An 18,299-nucleotide genomic window follows, 5' to 3' on the forward strand; every position below is an offset into this window, starting at 1 on the left:
GCAGCCCAAGAATGTAACTAGTTTACTTTAACTGAAATACCCTGCGGACTGTCCGCGCCTGAGTGGCGGACTGTCCGCCGCACTATCCTACCAACCCAACAGAGGCAACAACGTCTCTGGAACCCTTTTCCCATTTTACCTGCGGACTGTCCGGCCACCCCTGGCGGACCGTCCGCAGTTCAAGTACTCAACCCACCAGAGACGAAAACGTCTCTGGACAATTCCCTAGACTCTACTGCGGACTGTCCGCGCCCAAGTGGCGGACCGTCCGCAGTTCAACCCTGCGAACCCCCAGAGACGACATCGTCTCTGGAACAAATTCAAGCCTCAACGGCGGACCGTCCGCTCCCCTATAGCGGACTGTCCGCAGTCAACCTTGCAAAAACAACCAGAGGCAACATCGTCTCTGGACAAAAACTAACCTGACCGGCGGACCGTCCGCGCCTTCCAGGCGGACCGTCCGCGATAACTAATTTCTGACCTTCGCCCTAGGCGGCAGCAAGGGCGGCGGCGACGGCGGAGGCCGTGCTCCGGCGCCGGCGACACGTCATGGAAGGGGAAAAAGGCTGTGAAGCATAAGGGACTCACCACGAATCCATTCCCGCGGTCGGTTCGAGTGGAGGACGACCGGAGAGGCGGATCGGCGGTGGAGCAAGCCTCAAGCACCCCCAGTGGTGTCCGGCGGTGGTGGAAAGATTCCGGCCGGGGATAAGCCGGTTTAGGGGTTTGGGAAGGTGGAGGAGGTGACGAGGAAGGTTCCTGCGCGAGGAATCGAGGTCTGGTGGACGGAGGAGGGAGATCGAAGCAAGGGCGACGATGGCGCGGGAGCTCGAGCTCCGCTCGGCTCTGCAAGAGAAGAGGAAGAAGAGAGGATTGACGAGTGGGTCCCAAGCCCATCCAGATGAATATCTGGGCGACGCCTCGCGGACTGTCCGCGTGGTGGTTGTTACAATCCTACCCCCTAAAAGAAATCTCGCCCCGAGATTTAAGGAATAGCTAAAGGGAGAGTTATAAATTGGTGTGTACCTTGATAGACTTGTAGCAATTCCGGACATTTAGCCTGGACAAATTCCTCCGTCTCCCAAGTAGCTTCCCGCTCGGAGTGGTTGCTCCATTGCACTTTATAGAAAACACTGGTTTGATTCCGAGTGACCCTGGTTTTGTGATCAACGATTTTGATTGGGTATTCGGGATAGACCAGATCGGGTTCCACTTGTAGTTTCTCAATGTCAAGCACCTTCTCTGGAACACGGAGGCATTTCCTGAGCTGAGATACGTGGAATATATTATGAACCGCGGATAAGTGGGCAGGAAGCTCCAAACGGTATGCCACTGGCCCACATTGCTCAACAATAAGAAAAGGCCCAACATAACGAGGTGCGAGCTTTCCTTTCACCCCGAACCGTTGAACCCCTTTCATTGGAGATACCCGCAGATAGACATGATCCCCCACTAGAAACAGGGTGGATTGACGCTTCTTGTCCGCATAACTCTTTTGTCGGGATTGGGCAATCTTCAAATTTTCCTGAATGACCCGAACCTGCTCTTCTGCTTCATTCACCATATCGGGCCCAAAGAAAGTTCTCTCCCCCGCTTCTGACCAATTCAAAGGCGTTCTGCATTTCCGTCCATATAAGGCCGCAAATGGAGCCATCTTGATGCTTTCTTGATAACTGTTGTTATAAGCAAACTCGGCCAATGGCAAGCACTCATCCCATTTCTGACTGTAGGTGAGCACGCAAGCTCTAAGCATGTCCTCTAATATTTGGTTTATTCTCTCTGTCTGACCGTCAGTCTGGGGATGATAAGCCGAGCTGCGGAGGAGCCGAGTGCCGAGGGCGGCATGAAAGTGCTCCCAAAACCGGGCAATGAACTGAGCACCCCGGTCTGAAATGATTGTTTTTGGAATTCCATGAAGACTCACAATGCGATCTATATATAGCTGAGCGTATTGCTTCACCGCATGTGTGGTCTTTACCGGTAGAAAATGGGCCGACTTGGTGAGACGATCTACAATAACCCATATCGAGTCATACCCCTTGGAAGTTTTGGGTAGACCGACGATGAAATCCATACTAATGTCTTCCCACTTCCAGGATGGAATACTCAATGGCTGCAAGGGGCCGGCTGATCTCAAGTGGCTAGCCTTAACCCTCCGACAGGTGTCACATTCTGACACATAACTTGCGATTTCCCGCTTCATCCTTGTCCACCAAAACCGCTGTTTCAGATCCTGATACATCTTGTTGCTGCCAGGATGGATAGAATACCTAGAGAGGTGAGCCTCATCAAGAATTTGTTTCCTGAGTTCTAAATCCTTAGGTACCACCAGCCGGTTCTTAAACCATAACACACCCTCGCCATCTAACTGAAAACATGCCACACGAGGGTCACCTTCCATGAGCCTCTGCCTAATCCTTTCCATGCCAATATTATCTCTTTGAGCGGCAATAATTTGATCCCGCAGTGTGGGAGTGAGGGTAATATGAGTAAGTGTACCCTCAGCTACTATAGCCAAATTCAACTTCTCCATCTCTTGGCATAGAGTTGCATGCATAGGGGTTACTGAGATACAGTTGCAACTTGCCTTTCTGCTCAATGCATCTGCTACCACATTAGCTTTGCCCGGGTGATAGTGGATTTCCAGATCATAATCCTTAATCAATTCCAACCACCGTCTCTGGCGCAAGTTTAGCTCATTCTGAGTAAAAATATACTTTAGACTCTTGTGGTCGGAGTATATATGCACAGGATTACCCAGAAGATAATGACGCCAAATCTTCAGCGCATGCACCACTGCTGCCAATTCCAAATCATGAGTGGCATAATTCTCTTCGTGTCGCCTAAGTGCTCTGGAAGCATAAGCTATCACCCGCTGATCTTGCATAAGGACGCAGCCAAGGCCCGTACCTAATGCATCACATACAAACATCAAGGCCAGAATCATACCTGGCTAAGTCAAAGGCGGAAATGAGAATGCGGCCAAAACTCATACCTGATGCATCACAATAAACATCAAATGATCGAGTGATATCTGGCTGAGCCAGGACAGGAGCAGACGTCAGAAGTCTTCTCAAGGTCTGGAAAGCCTGCTCACAATTGTTGCCCCAACTAAATCTCACTCCTTTCTTGAGTAATTCGGTCATGGGCCTAGCAATTTTTGAGAACTCCGGTACAAACCGGCGATAATATCCTGCTAGCCCAAGAAAACTTCGAATCTCAGGAACAGAGGTAGGAGCCTGCCAATCCAGGACATCCTGAATCTTGCTAGGATCAACAGAAATCCCTTTGTCCGAGATGATGTGGCCCAAGAACTGGACTTCCTTGAGCCAAAAATCGCATTTGCTAAATTTGGCATACAGCTTGTGCTCCCGCAGGCGCTGAAGCACAATGCGGAGATGCTCTGCATGCTCTTCTTCATTCTTGGAAAATATAAGAATGTCGTCGATGAAAACAACGACAAACTTATCTAGCTCAGGCATGAATACCGAGTTCATGAGGTACATGAAATAAGAATGTCGTCGATGAAAACAACGACAAACTTATCTAGCTCAGGCATGAATACCGAGTTCATGAGGTACATGAAATGAGCAGGGGCATTGGTTAGCCCGAAAGACATGACCAGATATTCAAAAAGTCCGTATCTGGTGGAAAAAGCTGTCTTGGGAATATCCTCAGCTCTAATCTTTATCTGATAATAGCCAGAGCGGAGATCAATCTTGGAAAATACTTTGGCCCCGAATAGCTGATCAAACAGAATATCAATCCGGGGAAGGGGATATTTATTCTTGATTGTGACAGCATTTAGAAGTCTGTAGTCCACACACAACCTGAGGCTTTCATCTTTTTTTTCACAAAGAGTGCAGGACAGCCCCAGGGTGACTTACTAGGACGGATGTAGCCCTTATCAAGCAATTCCTGCAATTGCTTCTTTAGCTCTGCTAGCTCATTGGGTGGCATCCGGTAAGGTCTCCTAGATATCGGTGCCGTACCCGGTTGCAATTCAATGGCAAATTCCACATCACGGTCCGGTGGCATTCCAGGCAAATCATCCGGAAAGACGTCCGGATATTCACACACCACTGGTATGTCCTCCAGCTTCTTGCCCTCAGCGTGGTGCACCGCATGAGTCAAAGACGCTGGATCCCTCAAATTCAAAGTCATACTACCATGAATAAAGGAGTTGATGTGCACGGATTGTGAGGTCGTGTCCAGAGTAACTCCCTGACCCTCCATCCAGTTCATACCCAATATAATATCTATCCTTTGGGTTGGTAACATTATCAGGGCCATAGGGAAAATTTTTCCTTGCAACTGTAGGGGTACTTGCTTAACAAACTGATTGGTGATTAACTTTCCCCCAGGCGAATGAATGTGGTATGGCTTGGGCATGCTTTCAACTTTTAATCCCAGTCTAACAATACACCCCTTGCTAATAAAGGTATGAGACGCCCCTGAATCAAATAATACTGTAACGGGTTGTTCATTTACTGAGAACGTACCCGCCATCACTGGAGCTCCCTCAGGAATACCCTCGAGGGTGGTGTAGTGCACTTGCCCCGGCTTGAAGTGGGCCACTTGCTGCTTCTGACCCTGCTGGCTCGACTGCTGGCCTTGCTTGGGTGCCATTGGGCAATTCCGTGCAAAGTGACCCGGCTGCCCGCAGTTGTAGCACGGAAACAGATTGGGGCGCACCCCCGGCTGCTGCACCCAGACCTTCTGCTCATTCTACTGAGGAGCAGGAGGCCTGACCATCCCCTGTGGCTGAGTGTACTGAGGGGGCCTGTATCCCCACTGCTGCTGTGGCTGGTGCTGAAAGGGGGCTCGCTGTGGGCCCGACTGCACCAAGCGAAACCTCTGAGGGGCACTGCTTGAGGATCCCGCTGCCGGCGCCTTTCTCTTCTTTTCTGCCTTGTGAGCTAGGTGGGCGTCCTCCTGTATGATAGCCCCGTTGACTAGCTCACTGAAACTGTCGAACCTAACTATCGCCAAGCGATCCTGGAGCTTGGTACTGAGCCCCTGCCTGAAACAGGCCTGCTTCTTCTCGTCAGTGTCCACATGGTACCCAGCATACTGTGAGAGAGTGTTGAATGCTTGGGAGTACTGTAGTACACTGTTATTGCCCTGCTTCAGGGCCAAGAACTCGGTGAGCTTCCTGCGAATAACCCCTGCAGGAATATGATGCGCTCTGAAGGCTTCCTTGAACTGTTCCCAAGTGAAACGAGTGTCCGCGGGGAACATTGTCACATGATTATCCCACCATGTGCGTGCTGGGCCCCTAAGCTGCTGAGCGGCAAATCCTGCCTTGTCCCCATCATTGTACTGGTGCAGGGTGAATTTGGACTCGATAGTCCGAAGCCAGCTGTCTGCCTCTAGCGGTTCATCCGCTTTATGGAAGAGCGGTGGTTGAGTAGCCAGAAACTCTGGATATCCAGGAGCAGGCGGCTGGTGGTGATGTCCAGGCTGCGGCGCTCTGCCCTGCGCCACGAGCTCACGGAGGAGTGCCGTCTGCTCATCGCGCCCAGTGAGCATGGCCGCAATGGCCTGGGCCAACTCAGGAGGGTTCGGTGGTTCTCCCATTCTGCATTCAACCATGACGAGGTTAGTTCCATCATCCATGGTAAATCAAGACAAAACCGATAGCAACTAATCCTTGCAAGTCATGGCACAATGCAGAATGTAGGGCTTCAAAAGAATTCTGAAGGATACTAGCAGGCGGGGCCAGGCGATCGATCGGCGCCACCAATTGGTCTGACCGAGCTGCCCTGGTCCAGCCGAAACTAGTACGGTGGACCGTCCGCAGTACATGGGCGGACCGTCCGCTTCCCAAAATCCTAGTTGACCGGACTGTCCGCGGAGAGTCTGCGGACCGTCCGCCGTGCGCACTGTCAACCAGATTCAATTCCACCCGGCTCTGGTAAATTTTTCTCAAGGTCCGGCGGACCGTCCGCGGGTCCTAACCGGACTGTCCGCTGAACATGCCTCGCGACAGTGCCTCCGGTCCGGCCGACGATACTCTCGCAACCTTTTACGCCCCCTACCAACCCTCTCGATCCGTACGTCATCTACAAAGGTCCTTAGGATCGTAGACTCACACCCCCACCAATTCCCACGGAAAAACCCCAAAAACCCTTCAAAAATGAGATGCATGCTCGCCCTACGCACAAAACCCATTTTTATATTTTTAGAAAAACTCGAAATTTAGTCACGCCTGTACCACCCTCGGTGAGTTTCGGCTCTGATACCAGCTGTGACGGAACCGCCAAATTAAAACTCTAATTAAGCGTAATGGCCGTCACTTGAACACATCGGGCTCATTAGCTTAACGGCTTAATTTGGCGATCCTTTCGCAACCCACGTCCCGATCGAAACATCACCGATAGTCCCACGCGAAGGTGGGCGCAGATGGTACAAGCACGACACATATTTGAATATACAACAAATATACATAGAACTTGACCTTAAGTTTTACAAACCGAGTTGAATAAATACATAATTCACAAACTTTACAATACTGAAATCCTGGTTCGTCTAGAGGAACGGGGCCTACAGCTACCAAAAGTGAACCCTAGAGAGATCCCTACTAAACGTCCGGCTCCACGACCACCCATCCCTCTGCATCCCGGCGGATGAACTTGGCGCAGCAGGGACAGAAGTCTACGTCTGCGTGCCCTGAAATAATGTTGGCAACAAACCCTGAGTATTCTAATACTCAGCAAGGCTTACCCGACCAGTGGGTATAACTTAGCCCACATAGCTAGACATGCAAGGCTTTTGGCTGGTGGTTATTTTGCAGAAAAAGCAACTAAAGTAATTCCTTACTTTCATTATTTTACCTTCAGATTCTATATAAATTAACTCTCATCTCATATTCGCAAAGACCTACTATAGCAATCATGGTGATGCAAGCAAAATAATTCGATGAGCTCAATATTTTATATAAACATACCTAACTCATATTCTACATTTTTGCTACGGTGTGACAAAGAGACCAAGGCCCTCATGACCGCGAGACACGGCGAATCGATCCGATTTAACCTTGCAAGGTGGACCTAACCAACACGGCACGTATTTGCCCCGTCGGACTATACATACCAACCATTCCCCTCCCCGCCTCGAACTACAGGAACCAGCCCAACGACATATGGTCAGCCGAGCTCAACGTGAGACCACCAAAAGTAAACACATGCATCCCAATTCTCCGCGACTACTCGACTCGCCCCAGGAGTTGGGTGCGGGTTCCTGTACTTTCGAAGCAAGGCAGTACTCGGCTTACCGGTTTCGACTACCTCCTACTCCCGGCATGCGGTTAGTACAGTTCAATCCCCGATCAGCACTGCCACATCCACCGGTCCTTAATCGACACAGACGGGGCTAAGACACCCAGGAACCCTGTCCTGCTGCCATACCTATCCATCATCCCCGCCCGGTCTCACATTTCCATGTTCATTTCGAAACCAATCTCACCTACTGAATTATATAAAGATAATAACGTATCTCGCGAGTAACCGGAAATTACTCGACTCCTAACATCCTACATCTCGTGAGTGCAGGAGACCACTCGTCTTCTACCGGTAACATTAAGCTTAGCACAACTATCGTCCTATACATGCTAGTATAACTCCGGGAATCCTATGAATCATGCAACTAGGGTTCCAAACAATTCCTGAACTTAATGCACAAGTAGTAGAAACATACATAGGTGTCTTAATTTAAAATACTAGGATGTGCACCGGGGCTTGCCTTGCGCCTGCTGCTCAACACTGGGGCCAGACGGGCCTTGGGCCGGGTGCTCACACCTCTCCTCTTGGGCTTGCGTCGTTTGCTCTTGTGGTGCCGCGATCACCTCAAAGACGGCTCCCTCAGATGCGGATGCTACACGTATGCATATGAATTAAATGAGTGCAGCCCAAGAATGTAACTAGTTTACTTTAACTGAAATACCCTGCGGACTGTCCGCGCCCGAGTGGCGGACTGTCCGCCGCACTATCCTACCAACCCAGCAGAGGCAACAACGTCTCTGGAACCCTTTTCCCATTTTACCTGCGGACTGTCCGGCCACCCCTGGCGGACCGTCCGCAGTTCAAGTACTCAACCCACCAGAGACGAAAACGTCTCTGGACAATTCCCTAGACTCTACTGCGGACTGTCCGCGCCCAAGTGGCGGACCGTCCGCAGTTCAACCCTGCGAACCCCCAGAGACGACATCGTCTCTGGAACAAATTCAAGCCTCAACGGCGGACCGTCCGCTCCCCTATAGCGGACTGTCCGCAGTCAACCTTGCAAAAACAACCAGAGGCAACATCGTCTCTGGACAAAAACTAACCTGACCGGCGGACCGTCCGCGCCTCCCAGGCGGACCGTCCGCGATAACTAATTTCTGACCTTCGCCCTAGGCGGCAGCAAGGGCGGCGGCGACGGCGGAGGCCGTGCTCCGGCGCCGGCGACACGTCATGGAAGGGGAAAAAGGCTGTGAAGCATAAGGGACTCACCACGAATCCATTCCCGCGGTCGGTTCGAGTGGAGGACGACCGGAGAGGCGGATCGGCGGTGGAGCAAGCCTCAAGCACCCCCAATGGTGTCCGGCGGTGGTGGAAAGATTCCGGCCGGGGATAAGCCGGTTTAGGGGTTTGGGAAGGTGGAGGAGGTGACGAGGAAGGTTCCTGCGCGAGGAATCGAGGTCTGGTGGACGGAGGAGGGAGATCGAAGCAAGGGCGACGATGGCGCGGGAGCTCGAGCTCCGCTCGGCTCTGCAAGAGAAGAGGAAGAAGAGAGGATTGACGAGTGGGTCCCAAGCCCATCCAGATGAATATCTGGGCGACGCCTCGCGGACTGTCCGCCGTCACCTCGCGGACTGTCCGCGTGGTGGTTGTTACACAGATGCATTAGCATTAACAGTATAAAACGACGTGCATATAATCAGGGCTCCGTCGGTACAGCTTGGACGACGCCTTCAGTTCCACGCCCAACCGCGAGCTACATCGACGTGGACGCATTGTACAATATATTCTCTTCGTCCCAAATTATTAGTTGTTCTAACTTTTTTAAATTTATAAACTTTGCTATATATTTAAACATAATATATGTAGATGTACAACAAAGTTTATAAATTTAGAAAACCAAAACGTCTAATAATTCGGAACGGAGGGCATACTATGCTAACTCGCATATAAGTATCTTGACAGGCCAGTATGTCGGCCACGGGTGCAGGGCAGACGAGCGTAAAGAGGCTAGTAGAGCATGACGTCCATGGCAGCGCTGCTGGCCCTGTTCCTGCTCGCGGCGTCCGCAATGAGCGGCGGCGTCCAGGCGCAGCCGCTCGTGCCGGCGGTCATCTCCTTCGGCGACTCGACCGTCGACGTCGGCAACAACAACTACCTCCCCCGCGCGGTGTTCAAGGCCAACTACGCGCCCTACGGGCAGAGCTTCGCACGCCACGAGCCCACCGGCCGCTTCTCCGACGGCAAGATCGTCACCGACATCACCGGTCGAGATTTCTATGCACTGCCACCACACGTGTGCATGCTCCGGCGACCGTGACGAACGACTGACGGCGGCCGTGTGTGGTTGCAGCTGACACGCTGGGCTTCGAGAGCTACGCGCCGCCGTACCTCAGCCCGCAGGCGTCGGGGAAGAACCTGCTCGTCGGCGCCAACTTCGCCTCCGCGGCGTCCAGCTACCACGACGACACGGCGGCCATGTATGTAAGTACCATAAGCTCAGCTCTATCTCCATGCCAGCATGTTGCCACATATACAGCAAAAGGCTTTGGGTCAGTACAACACCCATCTTGAGCAGCACAAGATTTTGCACGATGAGACCAGCTAATGTGGCAACTGACAGCAAGTACTTCTGCTACTACTTGTGCACACGTGCAGGACGCGATCACGCTGACCCAGCAGCTCGAGTACTACAAGGAGTACCAGTCGAAGCTGGCCGCGGTGGCCGGGCGTGCCGCGGCGCGCTCCATCCTCTCCGGCGCGCTGTACGTCGTCAGCACCGGCACCGGCGACTTCCTCCAGAACTACTACCACAACGCCTCCCTGTCCCGCCGCTACGACGTCGCCCGGTACTGCGGCCTCCTCATCGGCATCTTCTCCGACTTCGCCGACAAGTTGTATAAGCTGGGGGCGCGGCGGATCGGCGTCACGTCCATGCCGCCGCTGGGGTGCCTCCCGGCGTCCATCAGGCTGTACGGCGAGGGCCACGGCGGGTGCGTGGCTAGGCTCAACCGCGACGCCGAGACCTTCAACAGGAAGCTGAACGCCACCGTCGAAGCGCTCAAGGGGCGGCACGCGGACCTCAAGATAGCCATCTTCGATATCTACACGCCCCTCCGGAAGCTTGCCGATGCGCCGGTGGAGCAAGGTACTCGTGCTGGATCAGAGAAAAAAAAATACGATGTGAAGATTCCCACGTGTGCTGGAACTTGATAACCATATACGATTGTGTGGTTTGCCCCTTATTCTTAGGCTTCGCCAACGCGAGGGGGACGTGCTGCCGGACGGGCAAGGCGAAGACGAGGGTGTACCTCTGCAACCCGACGACGGCTGGGACGTGCCGGAACGCCAGCAGCTACGTCTTCTTCGACGGTGTCCACCCGTCCGAAGCCGCGAACGTCTTCATGGCGGAGTCCATGGTTGAAGCCGGCATCGAGCTGGTCACCTAGTAATGGCATAGCAGCTGCAGGTGCTGCAAAACAAGGCAGGCCATATCCATGCATGTGTTGCTACTTATCGGTTTCCCGTTCCGTCCGAAAAAAACTACAGCATACTGTTAATCTGTTAGTAGACGTGATTTCCTATATATAAATTTGTATATGTGTTATAAAAAAAGTATTGATTGGTGCCATGGCCTAAGGATCGTGATTGTACTCCCTCCATTTTCTTTTTTTATGTAAAAAACCCTATTCCATTTCGTTAGGATGATGATTTAACTAATAATTACTCAATTAGTATTTCACTAATGCGATATGAACCATAATCATATTATCATAAAAGGATTGTCCTACTGGAATGAAACAAGCATTGCCATTTCAAATGGAGGGAGTACCTCACAACTGCAGGAGCTCTATCCTCCTAGCAATGTTATAGGGCATTAATACTAATACATTAAATGACCATGACATTATAGGTATGCAAGAAACTAACAGCAAATAGACTGAAACTTCTCATCCAATAGCATATTATATTTACTAATAACAAATATGTATTTTCGTTTGCTTGCACTTTGAAGTTGAGTTTGTATAAGAGCCAAACAACACCAGCAGCCAACGACGAACTACTACCAACAAGCCATAAACTAAGTGCAACAGCCTACAGGAGTACAGGTGTATACCAAATCCAGCAGTCAAATGAACGCTCATGACCCAAGAAAACACAATTCATTCGCTTGCATTAACTCAGGAAGGAAAAGACCGTATTACCTGATACCTGTAGACCAACCCTGTTGCAGAATTGACAATTCTCCCAGAACCCGTACCAGAGCAATGAATGCTGCACCTGAAGACATTATGCCGTCCATACTTCAGTTCACATGACAAGCAGGTTCCATTGTTCCTGGAAAGCAGTTTAAGGATATCTTAACACAAAGATGTATCACCGAGTAAAGCCAGAAGAAATGAAACACTGAAATACAAACTGAATGGAAGTTCAATCATGCACCTACTTGATGTTTCTTCTTAACAGGGACCGGTCAACTTGCAGTAACAGAGCGTCTGAACTCTGAAGCAGAAGTCACGTGAATCTGAAACCTTGAAAATAGAAACCAACACATCAGAAGTGGGAAATGCTAGCACATAAAATAAAATTAGCAGTTCAGCACGTGATAAACCTTAACTACTAAGAATAGTTAGCATTCATGACACTGAGCAAGTGGTGCAATTATTAAATTGCTTGTTGGTTGAGGCCGATGGCCGACACAATCAATGACTCAGACCACGGTGCAGCGTCTGTGGAGATGTGAACAGTTACTAAGAATCTGGGATCAGGACAGAGAAGAAAAAAAAAAGAGGCATTGGCTCCACAGTAGATTTGACATTAACCCGCAACTGCACAAAATTCAAGTTCTTTTACATAAAGTTCTAAGCTACCATATGCAACTTCACGATAGAAAAGTCAAGGATGTAGTGAAGACATGGAACTCATAACTTGCCAGGACAATTTCTCCTGTCTGGCAAGGTACAACTAAAACAACTGCATCAAAATCATGAAGAGTCCTCCAGAATATTTTGGCTTATGTCACTTTGGAGCTTGTATGCAGGTAAGGAAAATAAGCTATAGCTCAAAGAGAAAATAGGTAAAATAACTAGTTCCTCAAAAACAGTTTGATACTCTGGTTCCTGTAAAAGCAGGTCAAAGCTTCCACATTGCAAAAGAAGTACCATTTATAGTAAGCATGTCAAGAGAAGTTGGCTAAGTAAGATCGATCCTTTGATATTGTAATCAGAAAGATAGCCGACAAGGTGCAGCGCACAAGCTCGTCACAGTAAATTACAGTGGAAAGTTCCAGATTGGAGCCAGCAGCTACATTTTCAATCGAAAAGTTGATTTTGTGACCAGGGTACCAAACCGGCCCAAATTCAAAATTCAAATTTAAATTCAAAAAAATGAAAAATTCTCAAAAAATTCCTAAAAATACTTCAAGGTGCGACGAATCTAATGGTGTCAAATTTTCTCAAAAATTCGTTCATTTAGTATAGTTTGCGGGGATTTGAAGTTAAACAAAAAAAAGCGTGCATACAAAAGTATACAAATAAAATATAAAAGTAGTACAAAAAAGGATTTGAGGGTTCATTTAGACTAAAACATGTTATACAAACATTCATTTAGTATACTTTGCGGGCATTTGAATTTAAACCAAAAAAGAAAAAAAATTGAATTTGGTCGGTTACCAGTCAAACCGGCCGGTTACCAGTCAAACCGGCCGGTAAACCGGTACGAACCGTTTGAACTGCGAAATTTGAATTCAAATTTGACTTCCACCGGTACCGACCGGTTTCCGGCCAAACCGGACCGGTATACCGGTACCGGACCGCACCGGTATGGCCGGACCGGTCGGTAAGTAAAACCCTGCTTGTGACATATTTCAATATTTGTACGTGTTACAGTTATTATTTTAAATTATATATAACTGACATATACTATTAGATTACATTATCTTGAACTGGCAGGAATTCAGGATTTATTGCACTACATAAATAGACAGGACTTACAATTCTGGAAGGAAATGATCATTAGCTGCAATGGATCTGGTGCAGCTCAACAGTTCCGAGTATTGTGCTTCCTTCAACCATATTACCACTACCGTCAGAATGGAGATCGACAACCAATTTAGACCCATTCAAATATTCAATAGCTGCAAAAAATCCATGGTCACTGCAAAGGAACTTTAAACTTTTTATTCATTTTGAGGATAACATCGCCAAATATCTCACAGCCCTGCCCATTCTTATCCCAGTTTAACAACCTATTATGAACATCAATTGCAAAATCTCTATCTTGATCTGCATCATCCAGCATCTCAACTAATAACTTTACACACTTGATCAGGTATGGGCCTGTCTTGGTTCTGAGTTGACTAACAAAATGCTGGCGTTTATCTTCACAATAAAAAACCAGTGAGGACATATCCTCAACAACATCAAGCCAGCCAAAGATGAGATGCGCACCACTCAAAGCCCATCTTTGAGCAGTACCACTGAAGGTGCTCGAGAAACCTTCATTACTGGCAGGATCTTTTGTTTTCATCTCCACTTCAGTTGACTTCAGAACCTGCCCAGTGCTTGCGTAGTGCAGAAGCATGTTGCAATTCTGCTCATTAACACAACTAGATGATACAAGCAATACTCCCAACGGAATCAACAGATGCAATAGATTATGGCAAGAGGGATGGAAGTCTGAGAGTTTTTCAGCTTGCACTTGAGGAAAGGCAGTTGTGCTACAAAATTTGACACATCGATCATCAAATTCTTTTATCAGGGTGCTTACAGTGTTGGTTGACACATGGAGTTTCTCTGAGTCCACAGCTGTGGGTATTCGCAATTTCCTCCTATGATTTACATTACTATTTGGGCGCCTTTTGTTGTTCCTAGCCCAAGATTGTGATATTTCCAAAATATTGTTAGCTAGCATCTGGCACTGATCATCATTAGAAGGGCATAGGACCCAAGAAAGGTAAAAGGCTGCCCTCTGAGCAAGACTGACATCACTTAAAGAATCAGCAGCTATCTCTTTGGATAATGTTTCTGATAAATAATCTTGTGAGCCTTCTCGGTGGAAAAGTAAAGCAGTTGCAAAATTGAACCAGATAGGGAAATTTATAATCATGTACCTGCAGAGATACAGTTGCAGCAGGAGTAGTTAACTTCTGTCAGAACTATCCAAAACATCTAGCTTTCTTGTGTATTTAAAAACACATACCAAGCAGAATTATATTTTACCGATCCCGTCACAGGTTGTAGTTGTGTGTTTTTCGGTGAAGAGCACCTGGTTCTCGTGTTGTCCAAATGAACCAACGCATTGATATAAGAAACTAGGTCCACAAAGGTTTTACATGATAAGGGTCCAGTTAGTATTGCAAGCAAGTGACTATGTTGGCTTGGGAAGTAAGCATGTGAAAAGGGGAACTTCTGTCCCAGTTCTATTGATATTCCCCATGACATTGGCTTGAGAAGAATGTCTAATGCTGAAGATAACAATGCACTGTGAAGTTCTAGCACAGAACTCAAACCTCTGCACAAATAAAGGATGAATAAACAGATTTTACAAGAACCGGCCCTTAAACAAAGAGCCCATTGTATAATTGATTCAGAAAGTATACAAAGCTGTGTAAATGTAACATCCATAACAGTGCTATTGGTAAAATATCATTTAGACATAGAGGAAGCAATGGTACAAAAATTATAAAATATCAATCAATTTATTTCTTTCAAATGTGTAAGGTTAGAATTAATTTGGGATCAACCTCTGCAGAGTTAATTCGGTAGGGTTTACCATGACATCTGTTTCAAACCACTTTATTGAGATCAACTTAACTCACGACCTGTTTGGTTTTGGTCCACTGCCTAACTTTGCCACGCCTAAGCTTTGTCATACCAGGGTTTCTTAGATAACTGTTTGGTGGAAATTGTGGCAAGCCAGAGATTATCAGCAGTTGTCTACTGCTCAGCAGTTTTATTATTTGTAAGAATAAAGTACTTGTAGAAGCCAATGGACTGAGACACATGAAACTTAGTGTTAATGAGAGTATACAGCATTTCATACAAAAGTTTGGGGGTGTGAACTTACGTTGCTAGGAACCAGAAGTGCAATAGTGATCCCATCTCGGTAAACATTGTTGGGGAGCAAACCAGGCAAATTATGATGATACGCCACTCCATTCGATTATGTAATTCCTTTCTGAGGCAAAGTAAGGGCCTTCTAGTTACTTCCTGGAGCATCGCTGACAGATCATCCTTAATAATTGATGGATCAAGATGCCATAAAAGCAACCTACCACAAACAGAATATGTGACTAAAATCAGTATACTATGTAAAGAAATGCAAAGAAGATTTTCTGAAGTCAATGCAGTAGCAGCAAGATGCACATAAGCATAATTAAGATGGTATTGCCTGTCACTGTACTACAAATAAAAAAGTAGAGGTATACTGGTGAACAACACCATGGAAGTATTATCCAGTAAGCAAAAAATTTAACTCCAAGCTTTCAAGAGCCCCCTTAGCATTTTGCAACGTACTCCCTTGGATTCCAAATGTAAGTCGTTTTAGGATCTGGGTTGGTCAAACTTTTAAATTTTCTAACCATCAAAATGTAAAATTATGAAGACTGAGAACATAAAATTGCCCCTCATTACAAATACTTTGACAATGTATAATTCATTTTTATCTGAAATAACATATTTTCATGGAAAGCAACAGTGTCACACTGGAGACCATGCAAATGTCCTCCTAAATGACTTACATTTGGAGTCAGAGGGAGAATTTTCTTATTCATATAGCACAGGAAAGTACAACACCAACACATCTTTTACTTATGTCTTCCATTTTATTAATAGCACACAATGATCCACAAGTAATAGCTTCTAGTATGTGGCATACCTCAGTGGGATTGAGTTACCAGTAGGAGGGGCATGATTGGAAGGATGGTTTATTAACTCCGCAGCAACTGTTCCAACATCATATTCGCGTTCTCCCTCTTCCTTATAATATGGTAATGGGAAAAGACTATGGAAGTGAGGGGACAAGACCGCCATTTTCACAACAGCATACAACAGATCATAAGAATGCCTTCCAGCTGTATTAAAGAAGTAATAAGTGACAATGTTAAGATAAGACAGACAGTCAACCTACAGGGGATAACATAACATTTACAAGCTGATCTCTCAACTGCAAAATTGCTCACAATAAACACTAAGAATGTCGCATTATCTTTTAGTCATTTGGTGACCACAACATTGATAGGCATTTCCTGTAACACCAAAAAAGCCTAATTGCAACGCATCGGAAGAGAATCCAGTAAAAAAAATCTCACCATCACAATCCCCCAGTTTCTGCACAAGGGCTGCACACGACCGGAGCAGCTCGTGGCAATCCCCTGGCGAGACGGAGCTCCCAACACAGAGCATCTCCTCACCAGCACCCCCATCGGGCCGGACCACGCCGCACGAGACTGACGCGGAGAGCGCGGAGACAAGGGTGCGGACCAGGCAGTCGACGCGAGCCCTGTTCACCTGTACCCACACATACACTTCCATCAGCGCGAGGGTTTAGCTAAAATGGACAGCGGGCGCAAATGGGCAATCGAACTGGGAACACGACGAGGATGTCGCCTTGCCTCTAGCGGGTCGAAACACATGAGGGAGAGCGCGGAGTCCAGAACCCTGGTTCCGGATGAGGCGCCGCCCCTGCCGCCGCTGGGGTTGAGGGTGGCCGCGAGGGAAGAGATGGAGGCCGAAAGGGCGTCCCCGACGTATGCATCGCCGGCGGCGGCGGGAGGCCGGGAGAGGCGAGCGGCGAGCTTGGCCATCACCCGGGTGAGGTCTTCGAGGGGAGGAGCCATTTTCGGGAAGCGGAGCGGCGGGAGGGAACGGTGGCCGCCGCGAGAACGGAAAAGGGGGAAGGAATCATCCAGCGTGCCGTGGTGCTATGTGCGCCTGAAATTGGGTAATGGGCTGAAACAAATTGGCGACCTAGATTGAGGCCCATGAGTCAGCCCAGTAAAATTCTGCGAGCAAGTCTCAAGGAAAAGAGTTGGAGCGATGCACTCTGCATTGGAAAAAGTTCTATTTATCTCTTTGACCTATACGTCAAGTTTATATTTCCACCATAAACTCAAAAATTGGGTATTTCGCCTTATTGAACTCGCGAAACCGGACGTATAACCTCTCTGGGTGGTTTTTCTTAGTGGTTTCATCTTTTTCTTTTATATTTATTTTGGATAAATCTTTGGAAAAATATAGTAAATCAAAAAAAATTCATAAAATGAAAATCAAATTTTGTTGGACTCCACATGAGTAGTTCTATGCATTAAACATATGATATAATATAGTAAAAAAATTGTATTTTTAATTTTAGATATATATTTTCTTATAATTAATTCATATCTACATTTTTCGTAATCCAATTATGATACAAATTTTTATGGTGATCTAATAATTAAATGGTCAAGCTGTAGTAAAATTCATGCTCATTGGATCACATATGCCTGAGTTATAAATTCAGGAGTTTAATTCCAAGCTATACCAGACTCTTCAATTTGTTAAGAATAAATAATCCAATGACCATGAAATTTTTACTGCAACTTAATAATATAATTATTAGACCACCATAAAAATTTTGCTATAATTGGACCAAGGAATATGAAGATATGAATTAATTATAGAAAATTATATATTTAAAATTAAAAAAATATAATTTTCTAAATTATATCATACAATATGTTATCTACTCTGGTGGAGTCCAACAAAATTTAGTTTTCTATCTTATGATTTTTTTTATTTACTACAATTTTTCAAATATTCATACAAATAAACATTAAAAAAAGGAGGAAAACCACTAAGAAGAGAGGTCATATATCCGATTTTGCGAGTTCGGGGAGGCAAAATACCCGGTTTTTTAGTTCAAGGTGGAAACGCAGTTCAAGGTAAATAGGACTTTTCTCCTCTGCATTTGATGTTTGAACAACACTGTGTCGTCCATTAAAAAAAGGCAATGCCCACCAGTAAACAAGAGATGCAGCCAGAGGCAGAGTTACATTAACAATATTCTACAATCTACAATTAGAGATACTTCAGTTGCACA

The 18,299-nt window shown here is 47.1% G+C and overlaps 2 protein-coding genes across 2 annotated transcripts; one reads left to right on the forward strand and one right to left on the reverse strand.

Annotated features, from left to right (window-relative positions):
- The first annotated feature begins 9,182 nt into the window (after positions 1-9,182).
- LOC120702615 (GDSL esterase/lipase APG-like) lies at positions 9,183-10,859 on the forward strand. The gene is made up of 4 exons (XM_039986478.1): positions 9,183-9,487; positions 9,574-9,704; positions 9,879-10,368; positions 10,473-10,859. Exons 1-4 carry the CDS (start codon positions 9,241-9,243, stop codon positions 10,667-10,669), a joined length of 1,065 nt encoding a protein of 354 aa, XP_039842412.1. The 5' UTR covers positions 9,183-9,240; the 3' UTR covers positions 10,670-10,859.
- On the reverse strand, positions 10,398-17,099 carry LOC120702614. Its single transcript, XM_039986477.1, has 9 exons — positions 16,834-17,099; positions 16,531-16,729; positions 16,098-16,293; positions 15,288-15,491; positions 14,421-14,732; positions 13,468-14,331; positions 13,214-13,356; positions 11,668-11,752; positions 10,398-11,558 (listed from the first exon to the last, which is right to left on the reverse strand). The coding sequence occupies exons 1-7, from the start codon at positions 17,056-17,058 to the stop codon at positions 13,350-13,352; spliced, it is 2,007 nt and encodes a 668-aa protein (XP_039842411.1). The 5' UTR covers positions 17,059-17,099; the 3' UTR covers positions 10,398-11,558; positions 11,668-11,752; positions 13,214-13,349.
- Between the last annotated feature and the right edge of the window lie 1,200 nt (positions 17,100-18,299).

This window comes from Panicum virgatum, chromosome 4K (genome assembly GCF_016808335.1).
Source record: "Panicum virgatum strain AP13 chromosome 4K, P.virgatum_v5, whole genome shotgun sequence".
Taxonomy (NCBI): domain Eukaryota; kingdom Viridiplantae; phylum Streptophyta; class Magnoliopsida; order Poales; family Poaceae; genus Panicum; species Panicum virgatum.

Coding starts and splice junctions, on each gene's coding strand:
- LOC120702614 (XM_039986477.1), bottom strand. CDS start 17,058: ATGGCTCCTCCCCTCGAAGACCTCACCCGGGTGATGGCCAAGCTCGCC. Junction 16,730..16,833: donor TGTGTTTCGACCCGCTAGAG/GCAAGGCGACAT, acceptor GTGTGGGTACAG/GTGAACAGGGCTCGCGTCGA. Junction 14,332..14,420: donor GTAAAATATAATTCTGCTTG/GTATGTGTTTTT, acceptor GTATCTCTGCAG/GTACATGATTATAAATTTCC.
- LOC120702615 (XM_039986478.1), top strand. CDS start 9,241: ATGACGTCCATGGCAGCGCTGCTGGCCCTGTTCCTGCTCGCGGCGTCC. Junction 9,488..9,573: donor GATCGTCACCGACATCACCG/GTCGAGATTTCT, acceptor GTGTGGTTGCAG/CTGACACGCTGGGCTTCGAG. Junction 10,369..10,472: donor CGATGCGCCGGTGGAGCAAG/GTACTCGTGCTG, acceptor CCTTATTCTTAG/GCTTCGCCAACGCGAGGGGG.